Source organism: Hypomesus transpacificus, chromosome 15 (genome assembly GCF_021917145.1).
Source record: "Hypomesus transpacificus isolate Combined female chromosome 15, fHypTra1, whole genome shotgun sequence".
Taxonomy (NCBI): Eukaryota; Metazoa; Chordata; class Actinopteri; order Osmeriformes; family Osmeridae; genus Hypomesus; species Hypomesus transpacificus.
This window is the reverse complement of record NC_061074.1, coordinates 10,811,777-10,826,115: the sequence shown is the minus strand read 5'-3', so window position 1 is coordinate 10,826,115 and position 14,339 is coordinate 10,811,777. Positions and strand designations below refer to the sequence as shown.

Here is a 14,339-nt window from a genome sequence, read left to right as displayed (position 1 = left end):
TAGTAGGATACTACATTTGTCCCAATTAGTTCCTCAATACTGACAAACAGCTCTTTGCAGTGTTCATTTACTTATAACATTGACAAACAGGAGTGTTGCTTGTTATCAGGTGTTGTGACATTCCCCAATCAATATCATCAGCTGTTTGGTTTGGCGGTAGCCTTAATCTATATTCACTTAATTTGTTGACTGATTAGCGCCAGAGACACCTCATTCATTGACTGTATTCCCCCAACTATCGCAGTCCTTGACACGCCTCCTCCATTTGATCTCACTTCCAAGGGGACCACCAACGCATCAGCCCACCCTCTCTCTCCTCTCTCGGCTTGCAAAGAGATGGTGAACGTAGGGTGCAGCCAAAGGAAAATGAGCTGGAGCTGACTGGTGGATAACAAAACCTGTCTGCCGCCTGATGGAACGGCCTTTAAATGATGTCACCTGTTGGACTGAGTCTGTTTCTGGCTCCTTATCCAGGCCCCAGCCCAGCACACACCAGAGTAAGTGCCTTGATCACCCAAGAGTGAACCCACAGAAGGGGGGGGGGGGGCGGCGGAGAAAAGGGTACGGGGCACGAGAGAGGGTTGGGGGGGGGGGGGGGTAATACGTGGGGCATATTCCGAGCGCCACAAGAAACTCCATTTCATGGCTGACTGACCTGATTGAAAGTAATAGGGGGCCGAGGATGTGATGAAGTGACATGGCCAATAACTTTCATTACGTGACTGTAACCTTGTCCCATTCACTAATTAATTTTCCTCTGGCAGGCATATGCCAGAAGCTACCCAGCCAATGGGGAAAGTCTGTCAACGTGCGTGTGCATATACTGTATGTGTAATCCAGTGGTGGTATCTGTTGTGTTGGTATGTGCATTCATGTAACCGTAGGAAATGCAAAAAAATATAAATAATGGGGACTCCTGACTCTCTTATTGGTGGAGAGGATTTAGGACAGATGTCTATTTGGAGTTTGAGAATGGGGTTTTGTCAGACGGAGCAACACCCCCCCCCCCCCCACACACACACACACACACACACACACAATCCTTTAATAGGTCACAGATTCTCTGGGAGCATCTGAAAGCATCGTTTCTTGAAGGACTTTGTAATGTTTGTTGTACAGTACCCTGCAAACCTCTTTTATGTAATCAATAGGCTTGGCTTGTTTACAATATGTTGTAGATTTATGCATCCAAGTAGCAGAGAAATAATCAGATCTATGATGAATAATAGATAAGAACGTAAGATCACAAGATGCCCTAACGGAGAATAATGACTTTCCCTCTCCCTTCCAAAAGCACAGAAATGAGCTTTCAAACCATGCTAAGATTTCTAGCTCAACCACAGGACATTATGCTCTCTTATTGAAGTTTTAGCTTGGCTGCCTCTAGTACTTTATAGTTGTAACATATCCCTACATTATTATGGTCATATTTTCTTCAAAACACAATGAAGTTTAAGACAGGTCCTCTACTCTCTGCCTTTCTCCTTTCAACAATTTCGACCCATAGATATTGCGGGCAGGATTTGAGCACCACCTTGTGGTGGACATCCTAAAAAGTCGGACTGGATTATTCAGTATGAATGTAACAAATATATTATTTAGACAATAGGAGCAAGGCAAACATCTTGTCACAGATCTCTTTGACTTCTACCCGACATGACATGCCTTGGAGGTCAACAGTATGTGTGTGTGTGTGCACGGGTGACAAGTCAACACCATTGAAAAGGTCATGCGATGTGTATGATTTGGGGCGATGAGGGGGGTGGTAAGATTTTCGTTTGATAAAAATCCAACAGACAGTCTTGATAGTGCAGACGTGACAAATAGTGCATTAAGAATCGCTTTTCTTTAACGAAGCAATGTCCTCATAGTCTCTGTAAAATGCCTCTGTAAACAGAACAATACATATGATATTAGAGTGGCTTCATCGCCTGAGGAATGCTAACAGATCACAATATATACTTTTATAATGTTTTATGTCATTATGCTTTTAAATAGATTTTTGCATACTATGTCCGCAGTAATCTATATCTAATGTAATGTCCTTGTTTTCTGTGGTGCCCGTCTAAATCATTGAGGATATTGTAATGAGAGAGTATTGTTGTTTTTCCCTGACAAACACAAACAGACTTGTCTGCCCAAACCAATATACACAAACAGACTGCCCCAATCTCTTTCTTTTCCATCTCTCACAGTCACTCTCTCTCACACGTGTACTCCCTATGTCCTTTCATGTTGCATGTTAGAGTCTTCACACAGGACTTAAGAATCCATATCCATTGTCACATGGACAGCATGAAGCATAGATTATTCCCTTAACAACAGAGTTGCCTTTGTTGTGGCCCGGAATTGTTGCTTCACATCGTTGATGTGTGATGAGGCTGAAGTGATTAGAGTCAGAGGGAAAAAAAGTGGTGTCTCATTATACTGTCCTACACTGGACAATGCCTTAACGACTTCCAGTATACCATGAAAGAACTTTAACTGTGCCTTGTTTGGTTGGAGGTTTCCATGGGGACAGCATGTTAGAATGTTGTACTGGATGAGAGAGGGAGAACTAGAGACAGAGGAAGTGGTCGGGATACAAAGGAAGGAGATGAAAAACACATAGATCCTCAACCTTTTTATCTTTATTGTTATTGCTCTCTGCGTCTCTCTCGGTCTCACGCTCTCTCTCTCTCTCTCTCTCTCTCTCTCTCTCTCTCTCTCTCTCTCTCTCTCTCTCTCTCTCTCTCTCTCTCTCTCTCTCTCTCTCTCTCTCTCTCTCTCTCTCTCTCTCTCTCTCTCTGTATCTCTCTCCATCTCTCTCTGGGTTAGTTTATCTCCCCCTAATCTATATTTTCTCATGTCAGGATTGATGAAGTTCTGTTGTGCATGCACCCTGCTTTACCTCCCACCCATTTGCCTCCGTACCGCCCTTCACCAGCGCCCGCCGTTCTCTCAAGGTTAGCACGGTGGCGAGTTAGCACAAGTCCCCTCATTCGCACTCTCTCTCTCTCTCCCCTGTCCCACCCCTCTGTATCTCTCTCTCTCTGAATCGCCCTCTCTCCTTGTGTATCTCTCTGTCTCTCGCTCTCCCCCACTCTCTCCTGTCCTATCTCCGTCTGTCAGTGAGCTATGTCCCTCTCTCTGTTCAATGATAAGGTTTAAATAAGGTAGGAAAGCCCCCTGCCCTCTTCATCACGGTCGGCACTACGGAACACAAGGCCGCGGCTATTTCAAGGGTGCCATGCGTCATGCTGCCCAGCGTCCCTTTCAAACACGGGGCCGTCTTTGCACAAGCCTGTCCACAATATGGATAGCCATCACTGAGGCCGATACCCGCGAGGGTCGGCTCCTTGTTTTTGCAGAACGGGTGATTTCAGGACCATGGAGAGCTAACTTGCAGAGCAGTTGGAGAGACAAGCGGATAGGTCCTCAGTGAGAGTCGCTGATTGAAATGTGGGTTTTGTCGTCGTCGCCCGTGGTTCAGTGGTTCCGTACCAGCTCGATGTGAAGCAGCCCCTTGTATGCCTGCTTCTCTGCTCTCATTGTCGTTCATGATTATGAGATCATTTAAATTCTTATCGTGTTCTCTCGGGGTCTCTCGCTCTCTTACACACACACATACACACAGATTCACAGTTTGATATACCTACATGCATGCACATACATGTAAAAACGCATGAAAATACATGATTTTGCAAGAACACACACAAACACACCTCCTTCAGGATGTTATTTAGTTTTCATGGATTCCATGCTCCAGACCAGGGGGAAGGTCACCAGAAAAAAGAAAATATGCTTTGTATATTACACATTTGTAATTCAGGTGTCAGAAAACGACCCCCTTTTCATCTCTACGTCTCAAAGGGCAAATCGTTTTTGTTCCTTTTTTTTGGGAGGGGGGGGGGGGGTTAGAAGAGTACCCATTTAACAACACACAAGAATCCTCCCAGGGTTAGGGTCAACTCTCTGCGAGTCGAGAGTGTCATTCATTCACATCCTTGTTCCATTAAGACCAAAGCTGAACCAAGGATATGAAATCATAGCACCATCAAGCATTCAAGGCCAGCATTCTTTTCCAAGTTCTCACTGAAAGCAGAGCACAACTGCAGAGGGCAGTCGCAAGCTCCCACGCACACCCGGCGCCCGCAGCACACCAACAACGCCCTCGCGACTGGAGCTTGTGTGTCGCGCGTTATGGTTATTCTGAAGGGGCGAGGTGGGCAGATGGTGGGGTTGAATATTCATATCTTCCAGCAGGGATTCAAGCATGTCCAATTGTCAGCGTCTGTGCAGATGACCTGTTTGGTTTGGAGGCCTGGCAGAGGGAGGCCGGGCCCCGGTGCGACCACTGCCGACTGTACTGCTGCTCATCGCATCCTCCAGACGCGTTCTCGGGCCGGCTAATGAGCCTAATGAGAAGAGCCGAGGTCGGGGGCTGGAGGGGGGGACGTGAGGGACGTTAAGGACGGTGCGGGGGGGACGACAGAAGATGAGAAGAGAGGGTGTGTGGAAGAAAGTTGGGATTTGTTTTGTGCTGCTGTTCAAGCCCATTATCTGTTCATGTTTTTTGTTGTTATCGTTCGCACAAGTATACTCCTACTGTGATCCAGCATTTAGTGTACTCATACTAGACTAGACCAGACCAGACTAGACCAGAGTAGAACAGACTACACCAGACCAAACTAACGAAATTAAACTAGACCTGTTAAACTTGCAACTAAGCTAGACAGGGTCGATGTCATACAGAAATGATAACATGCATAGTCATGTTCAACATAAGGGATATCATCAACTGGCTTTAGGCGTCATCATGACATTATGCATAGAAAGAAAGGTTAGTAAGCATTTTGAATAGAGCACAAACACTGGTATGACAGCGTTATTGTGTGTTTTCATGTGGGTGGAAGTCATTTGTGTGTGTGAGCACCCTCACATTTAAAGCTGGCTTTGTGACGGCATACGGTGGCCCCGTTAAAGGAAGTGTCACTTAAAGTATTCCTAAAATAAGAGGAAGCGAAGTAATTATGTCGTGTTGTTGTTTATGCCCTGTTTGTTGCCTTTTATGTTTTATTCATCGGGGCACTACACGGCAGGCCAATCTCTCTCTTTCTCTCCCTATCTCTCTCTTTTTGGCTCTGTCTCTCTCTCTCTTCTTTCTCATTCCCTCTCTTAAATCCTATTTCAAACGGGACCCATTGAGCCATGGAACTGCAATCGGAATTCCAATGAGCGTGTGTTTCTCCACGGTGACTGGAAAAGAAGCAGGCGTGAGAGTGAAGCCTCAGCATAGAAAGTAGATGGAGAGGCCTTTTGTAAATGTTACCTGACAATCAATGCCACACAGCAAGGTGCCGCCCGGCCATTCCAAAACAGGAAGAAGATTACTTGTTTTGGTACCTCGATGTCCCGTTTTTCAGCACCAAACCCTTTTTACCCGCCCAGAGGACTAATTGCTGGAAACAGATGGAGGTTGACTGTTATTTTCCAAAAAGATATACAGCCATCTTGACCTTTGAAACAATTAGGAGAAAAAGAAGAAGAAAAAACTGACGGAGAGACAGAGCAGTAATTGTCAAAGAAATCATCACAGCAGTCGACACCTTGCCTCCAGATGCTTTTATTCTGTGGTGCCTAGTTACATCAAATGTCAACGTTTCTTCACAGGCCCAAACGGTGGAGCTATGCCTCATTACACTACCTGTAGGATCCCTCTCCCAATGGGTTTACTGTACAGGGATTCCCTTTTTTCCTGAATTTTAAGCTAGCGCTCTAGAGCACAGTGGATTCCTTCAGGGAATAGGGAGAATCCCGGTGGGGGATGTCTACCTGTGTGAGCAGCACCAAATGTACATCCATCAGAAGCAACTAACATTTGCCCTCACAAAGGTCACACAAGAAGACACTATAAAATAGAGCGGGGGAAAAAACTCCAAGGGCTAAAGGGGTATAATCGCATACGGTGACATATAAACTCAGCTTCCTGGACCAGAAAAAATGAAATACTTTTGACAAGCCACGTGAAGAACGCCTCTTTGGTTTTCATGAGGTGATATCCTAAGTTTTAGCAGCCATCTAGTGGATTGACCATTGAGGCTACGCTCAGGGGCTAAAACCTGCTAACCCCCACCCCCCACCCCGTCCCCCAGGTTACCAACACCAGAAAGAAGAAAGAAGTGACTGGGCATTGGAAGAGTAATATGGGGGAGGGGGGGAGGGGGATGTAACACAGAGAGAGAGACAATGACAAAGAGAAAGAATGACACAGGAGGACAGAGATTGACAGGGAGTGTGGGAGGGAAAGCTAATGTGGCAGGAGGAAGAAGCTGCCTCCTTCCCTCCCTGCCTGAGAGCTGTCTTGTGCGCTTAGAAGGAGAGGTAAAGCAGAGACATGGCTCCTTTAAGTACATGTGCCTCGGGGGAAGATAGTGTAAAGTACCCATTGTCTCCTGTCCCCCTCATGGAGTCAGATGGCTGAGCGGTGAGGGAGTCGGGCTAGTAATCAGAAGGTTGCCGGATCGATTCCCCGCCGTGCCAAATGACGTTGTGTCCTTGGGCAAGGCACTTCACCCTACTTGCCTCGGGGGGAATGTCCCTGTACTTACTGTAAGTCGCTCTGGATAAGAGCGTCTGCTAAATTACTAAATGTAAATGTCATGAGGGGCCACGTTTGGGCAAACCTAGCCGAACGTTTCCTTGCTTTTTTTTTTTGGGGGGGGGGGGGTTAAATCCTGCTTTTGAAAGAGATGTAAAAGCTTCTCTTGTGGGGCTGTTGAGTTGAGGTGTACCTTGGCACTTCAAATCCCCCTGCTCAATGCAGAGGCTGCAGAGCAGGCTTTAGCCTTGGTGTTAGCCTTTCCTGCATGCCTCTTATCGCTTTAGCGTGACGAGCTAGCCGCCCTAAAACACGCAGCGACCGTTTCACCTTGGCTGTGAGCCTGCATACCTTGCCTGCCGTGATTGGCAAGGCTCTGTGACCGGTCTCGTTTTTGAAGCTTTTCTTTCTGCGTTCCCGCATAAGAAGGTCGATGAAGAGACACAGTACAAGGAGCACCAAACGTGCAGCTACTCGACAAAGGAAGTGTGAACATTGCAAATCACCAGGGCGCCCTCTAATTGTTGTTCACCTGCAGGTGTGCTCTGTCGGGGAGCAGAGGGACACTAGGAGTCAAATGAGGGGAATGCTTTGGTGAACCAGTAAGCAGGAACATGGGAAACCTACAGAAGAGAATAATTGCTATGGAAGTAGAATGTGTTACGCCTTATCAGAGAGAAGTTAATTAAGCCTGAGGCAATGTAGTAATGCAACTTTACCCCAGAACTGCTGCTATCCTTGCAACGCACACACACGCACACACACAGTTACACACATTTATGCACACATATGCTCTGCTACTGATATCCCTTGTGGGCACAAAGAATACAGAAACACACACATGCATACTGAACACTAAAATGCAGACAGAACAGACACACGTGCAATAGCCAATCCAAGAGAGCATGCACATGCGGGTTTCCCAGACTACTCACAGATTGCTGTACAGCTTGAGAAAAACCTGGAAACGTTTTTACGAATATTGTAATGGCTGAACAAATAAAAACATTAACATGCAATTAGTGAACCTTGTCTGTTTCATCAAAACCTTTTAAAATTGGCTTGACAGTAGCAGAATATATTTCCAGTGTATTGCAAGCATTCTCACTAATCCTAATTTAAACTTGAAAGGTTGAATTCATGAAAATGTGTGAAATATGAATATTTTGTGTAGTCTTTCATGCAAATACTGACCTAATTGTAACTTTCATAGAAAGGGGAAATCATGCTACATTTTCTTTTCCCTTGCCTGAGGTTTTGCAGAATGAAATCGATTGTCTCTTTTTTAGCTCAAAGTTCTCAGTAAAGAATGCCACGTTGCCTATTTTCTGTTTCTCTTATTTCTTGAACAAATAAGGTCACAACATACACCCAGGGCCAATCCTCCAACCATTCTTTGTATGATTTTACTTGGATAACATGATAATGATGATACTTTATCAAACCAGACAATTTAGAGCAATACTGCTGGCAGCCAGTGCAGTTTTTTATGAACTCATTAGCTTTATCTGAATAAAACTATTTCATTTGTCTTCAACACTGTCACTTTTTTATTCTTGTCACACGATTTTTATTCTTTACCACACCCATTGAAAAACTTTTGTTACATTTTGACAACGCCTGAAAAAAAAAAAGGTTTTATACTGAATGTCGCAGATTGTTAAATAATGCAATTAAACCACATAGAACTCACTTCACAGTAAGATCCTCAAGGCAATGTTTTTCTGTCCCTCACAAACATGTTCTAAATTTGATCCTGTTTCGCAAATACTTCAAACCCATCTCATGTCAGTGTGCCCTTGATTGCTTTGTCCCAAATAAGTATCCAGTATTACCATGAGAACTGAGTTTACAATTGATTATTTCTCCAAACCAAGCAGTACTCCATGTCCCTACCACCTGTTGCACCTGCACCTGCCCCCCTCCCCAAACCCCCTAGGGTCCAATCACATACAGTAGCTTCTGACTCCTCTCCTGATTACAGAGGGTGCCAGTCAACCACCAGGCGGAAATGGGAGCATGTTGCATAATTGGCCCAGAAATGCTCTGAGTGATGAATATTCATGCAGTATGCACACTCTTTCCAGGGCTCTCAGCGAGGGGTAAAGTGACTGGATGCAGGCACACTTGCCACATGTCAAGAGGCCACATAGCACACCCATGAGATGTCAGTACACTCACCACGCACACCACACTCAGATCTGGCCTATCGGGACGCCTTTTTCTCCTTCACACCACAATCTTTGGAGAGAGACTCAAACAGACGTCTTTGTGTCCACGAAAAGGAAGAGATGGGGCCTGGTTCTGTGCGACGTTCAAACTGAGAGGCCACAGAGAGACAGTCCAACCCAATGTTGTTCTATGTGCTCCAACGAAATCCCAATACAGCCATAAGATGGACTAGCCAGTGTTTTCCCCTGGTGTTTAGGAGCTGCTCAATGTAAACATGCAGATCCTTTTGTCTGTTAGATATCCAATTGGACACATAATGCATCGTTTTTATGCGTTCTCATTTGGATGGGTAAGCGTTTATAGTGATTCAGAGAGTAAAATGGGCAAAGCAAAATGGTGTCAGCAACCACCCCATTCTGGGATTTGGTGCAACATTGCTAAAAGAATTGCAGGACGCTAACGTGTGAATTTACAACTCAGTTTCTTTGAATATCATTTTCACCTCAGATCCCAAGACACCAAGCACAGTTGGAGGGAGACAATACTGTTAGTAAAAGAGGGTTGCAACTGAAATGTGTGTTATTTCTCTTATGTCTTTGTGTTTTTGTATGATGTGCTCAGTACACTACAAAATAAACTCTGGAATGCCTCCCAAATAACAAACACCTTTTACATACAGTATATCAATATGTACAGTATATGGGCTAAAGAGACACTATTTAGACAGTTTTTATCTTGGACAATTACTGTGCCGAAGTAAATGTGGAATACAGAGGTTTTGGAACAAAGTTCAGTTTTTCTTGTTTTTCTCTCCTTGCCTCCTCACCAGCATGTCTATTGTTCCCCTCAAGCTGGAAGACAGGAAGGGAAAGGTGGAGGTGAGGAAAGGGGGAGGGCGGCGTGGGCTGGTGAAAAGGAGCAGGGTGTTATTTGAAACAGGCCGTCGGTGTAAGATACTGCAGCTGTCTTGAGGAGGGCTTCTGAATAGGGAGCAGCGACGATGACATTTGTCCTCGTAACAGGGCACCTCTCCTTGGTTCGAATCGTCTCAGCCATCCACTCGAATGTTCTTTTGTTCCCACGGCTCTTCCTTGATTCTCCAAGAGCGACAGCATGTTGTTCCCCTGCCACCTCCGCAGTGCCCATATGCTACAGGAATGAAATCCTTTGGCGGCTGTACTAGATTCTGCTGTATTTTCCGTTGTAAATGAACAGTTCAGTTGCTAGCTAGAATATGTGTTCATGACAATTTTGCCCCTTGCATATACAGTCTTATCCCAACCCTGCCATCATGGCAATGTTGTTGCTTCAGTGTTGCACAAATGAATTTCTAAAAGATTTACAGGAAAAAAGACAGTGCGGTCTCTTTCTCGCTTGCTCTTTTTAGATTCAGGAGAGAACGATTCCACTGAAATGTGTGTCATCCCAACAAGAGAGAGAAAGGCTCTCTAAATCCTCCGACAGAACCCATCACTTTTAATTCTCTAAATTGGATTAGGCTCATAATGGTGTGGGTTTTGGGGGACTGACTGTAATGTAGGACACTCACTAATCAGGGACAACATTGCAATATGCCTGATTTAATGAAGTCCTACACGCCCACCTATGTTGGCATGATGTCAACCAGCCTGCGTGGATTACTTTCATGAACAAATGTCCTCGCTCTAAATGTGTGCCGCCAAGAACGACCAAACACCCAGTCATTACGTGAGTAGCAATGGATTGTGGGGGATACTGGCTCTCACCAGTGGCTTTGACTCACTAGAACTGAGAGACAATATGAAAGTGATTGCTGTTTTCAGACGCTCACCAATTCTGCATACTATGTAGGGTTCCATTCTGGCCTTTGTAGAGCGGATTGATCTTCATGTAAAGTAATATAAGGGTCAGATAACTGAGTGGTTAGGGAAGCGGGCTATTAATCAGAAGGTTGCTGGGTCGATTCCCGACCGTGCAAAAATGACGTTGTGTCCTCGGGCAAGGCACTTCACCCTGCTTGCCTCGGGGGAATGCCCCTGTACTTACTGTAAGTCGCTCTGGATAAGAGCGTCTGCTAAAAGACTAAATGTAATAACATACTTGTATTTATAATCAATCATCAATGCTGAAATGCTGATTAATACAAACACTACAATTGAAATGACTGCTGTCAACGTAGAATGTATTATGAAGCCAATACTGGCGTACTAAGATAAGTCAACCGAGATCTTCGGTTTACTTGGCAAGGCCATCAATAGGCATGTTGCGTGTCCTGTGTCCTCTGGGTTTCATGCATAAGCAATACAAATGTAAAGGAAGGTGGTTGTATCCTCTTACAGCAACCTGCGTCAGGCCCTTTGCATGTCTCATTCATAGCCTGATGGAACCATAAAAAGGCACCTGGTGGCCACAGAACTCCAGGTAGGTGACCATCATCTTCTGATCACAAGAATCATGCAAGGTATCTCTTCTCCACTTCATTCAAACCACTGTACTCCAACAGGTCCCAATTGTGTTCCTTTGCACAGTTGTAAATGGCTGTGTACGTGCGTGTGTGGGTGTGTGGGTGTGTGTGTGTGATGCGTGCTGGTGTGTTTCCGCAGTATTTCAAGGCGGTGTGTTGGCTGCACTCCTCTGGCCCTGTCTGCTGTCCGTGGCAGTCCCTCTGGAGTGTAAGGATGAGCGAGGGAGCAGCGTCCGCTGCCCCTTGCTCTCCCCCACCCTCTCCCAGGAGAAGCTGCTGGACCGGGTCATTCAACACGCCGAGCTCATCCACCGTGTCGCCGACGAGTCCTGCTCTCTGTTTGTAAGCGCCGACCAGCCCACCTCCGCCTCCCATCAGTCTGAGTTCATCTGGATCCCGTGATTTCAACGTGCTCGTTTTCTTTCTCTTTGTTTGTATGCTTGACATGTTTTCGTCACAACGTGAAGTCGTACCTATGTGTGTGGATAAATAAAAGACATGGAAGGCAGAATACTAGATACACTAGTGTCCTGGTTCAACTGTGAGGAGCCTGTCTATCTGGCTTGTTTTCGTGCTGTGTTCGGACCCAACACAACAGTGAGCATGGAGCAGCCAGCATAGTGATTGAGAGGACACTGCATGCAGATGTTGTACAAAATAACAACAATGCAGGGTTCTCTGTTGGTTCACATGGGGGCTTAGCTTTATTGGATGGGGTCGGCTAAGCATGAGGCAATATTTGACAATGTGTGTATGTGTGTGTGTGTGTTTAGGAGGAATTGTTTGTCCCTTTCCCTTTGCGCTCTCAGAGGACCCTGGCAGGACACACATGCATCACCAAAGCTTTTTCCATCCCAAGTTCCAAGAGTGAGATCCAGCAGGTCTCGGTAAGCAGATGAAAACAGGACTCTCCAGAGTTTACTCCACTCCTGGGTGCAGTAAACACTTCTCTGGTGTCTAGAAAGATGTTGTGGATGAACTGTGTTTTTACTGGACATGCCTGCAGCACTACATGTGTGGTTGTCCCATGCATTTGAGTGGATGCTTGTCTCCAGTTTGAGTGTCTCTATTGTGTTTATTTACCTGTGTAAATATGGCAGCCAACTCATGTAGGGCGGTGTCTTCCCAATTGTCCAGATGAATAAGCGGATTAGGAGGGTTTACACAAACAAAGTTCTCTGAGATTACATTGCTCTTCTTTGGAAAAGATTTGGTTTGTGACACTAGAATATTCAACTGCTGACCAAAAGCTGTTAGGGTTTTTACATTTCAAAAAGTTCCAGGTTCTTCTAAGTTTATACCATAGTCAACTGTCACCTGTAATAGTAAGAAACATGTTGGTTAGCTCAACATGCACCAAAAATGCTGCACGTTTGAGGTTTGAGTGCTTGATGGTTAGAACTGTTCCGCATTTCTACAGGATGGATGGCTCCTCCACTCGGTCCTCATGCTGGTCCAGTCCTGGATCCAACCCTTGGTCTATCTACAGACCACACTGGATCGCTATGACGACGCTCCCAATACACTGCTTAACAAGACCAAATGGGTGTCGGAGAAACTCCTGAGTCTGGAGCAAGGAATAGTGGTCCTCATTAAGAAGGTAGGTCATCAACAGTCATGTCTGAGAGTAACAGGAAGTAGCCGTCTGTACAGTAAAAACTTCGGGTCAAAGTCTGTCTTTGATTCTTAAAGTGTAACCAAAACATTTACCTGTATGGTGGTGGGGTATTTATGTGCATACTAATACTGATAAAGTAGGTCTTTGTTCAGCTTCTTTTTTTGTCATACATTGACTTGTTAAATCTGTTTAGGTAGGCCCGTACATGTTTGGTGATGGGCTGAGATGCTTAAGCAAGCTTGTGAAGTGCCAAGCTGCAGGGCACACATTTGCCCACAGATATGTCCAATACTTTGAGCTTTACAGATTGTTTGCTTTCTTCCGTCGCTCTCTCCTCGGTGCCTGAGAAGATGCTGGATGAGAGCAGTCTAAGCACCTCGACTTACCAGCAGAGTCTGGTCCAGTACGACGTTCAGCCGGAGATGCTGGAGTCGGTCATCAGGGACTACTCTCTGCTCAGCTGCTTCAAGAAGGACGCTCACAAGATGGAAACTTTCCTCAAACTTCTTAAGTGTCGCCAGACTGACAAATATAGCTGTTTCCTGTACTAGAGAACTACTTTTGAGTCAGTGTAGCATTTCTTGCGCAGTATGTAAGGTGCTTTCTCTTAAGCTGAGAATGTTTTTTTTGTTGCTTCATCCTACTGATTTTAGATGTATTCCACCCCACCAAGGGCTCCTTGCTCTTTTTTGTCAAATAGTATATTATCAACACGTTTGTTGACACTTTTGTGTAACCCTAAGTAGGTCTAACAAATTGGCATGTTTTGAGAAGCTACAAAATAAATCTTCATATTGTATTGACCAGGCCAGGCCTAAAGGATCATGTGTTTGTGGCATTGAAGAAAAGGTGATCAATACATAAAAGGAATTAAATACTTTTCCATAGATTTGATTTGTTCTTGGCCAGCATTTGTATTCCTTGCTGACAACAGTATGTGCTGTTTTCATGATTCCCTCATGTATTCTGAGAGATCCTGCTCACCAGTTAAGCATCATTCACTTCTTTCATTACTGAAATCAAATGAATGCTAGTTTGTTGGAAATGACAATCTAATGAAAAGACGATTGATTGCAATGAGAAGAGGTGATAAACTTAAGAAGGACAATTGATCATTGTAATGCCAATACCATAATATTGATCAAATGTTTGGTTTAGGGGAAAAATCCTCTTTTTATACCACCCCATAGCACCAGGTGGCAGCAGTAGACTGTTAGCATCTTTTTTTTGGAACCCTGTAGTCAGACTGTAAAATGCAAATATCGTCGTTGGCATGCAATGGTTGAAAAGATGACAAATATGTTTCCAGTAAATTTTTCAGTATGGAGACAAAGCAGGAAAAGCATATGGAACATCGATTACTACTTATCCGTCCTTTAAACCAGGAAATGTTATTGCAGTACAGATGCAAGTCATCAGGCAAATACCTACATTTGTGGGAGACACAATAAGCGTGTGACTGAGTATGATAGCGTAAAGGCCAGCCTTTTGAAAATGTTTCAAAAATAAACAGTGAAACCACACCT

General features: G+C 44.8%; 1 protein-coding gene across 1 annotated transcript; it reads left to right on the top strand.

The window, feature by feature from the left end:
- Positions 1–11,155: 11,155 nt before the first annotated feature.
- Positions 11,156–13,621, top strand: smtla (somatolactin alpha). The gene is made up of 5 exons (XM_047035915.1): positions 11,156–11,192; positions 11,335–11,537; positions 11,969–12,082; positions 12,616–12,795; positions 13,164–13,621. Exons 1-5 carry the CDS (start codon positions 11,186–11,188, stop codon positions 13,362–13,364), a joined length of 705 nt encoding a protein of 234 aa, XP_046891871.1. The 5' UTR covers positions 11,156–11,185; the 3' UTR covers positions 13,365–13,621.
- Positions 13,622–14,339: the final 718 nt, after the last annotated feature.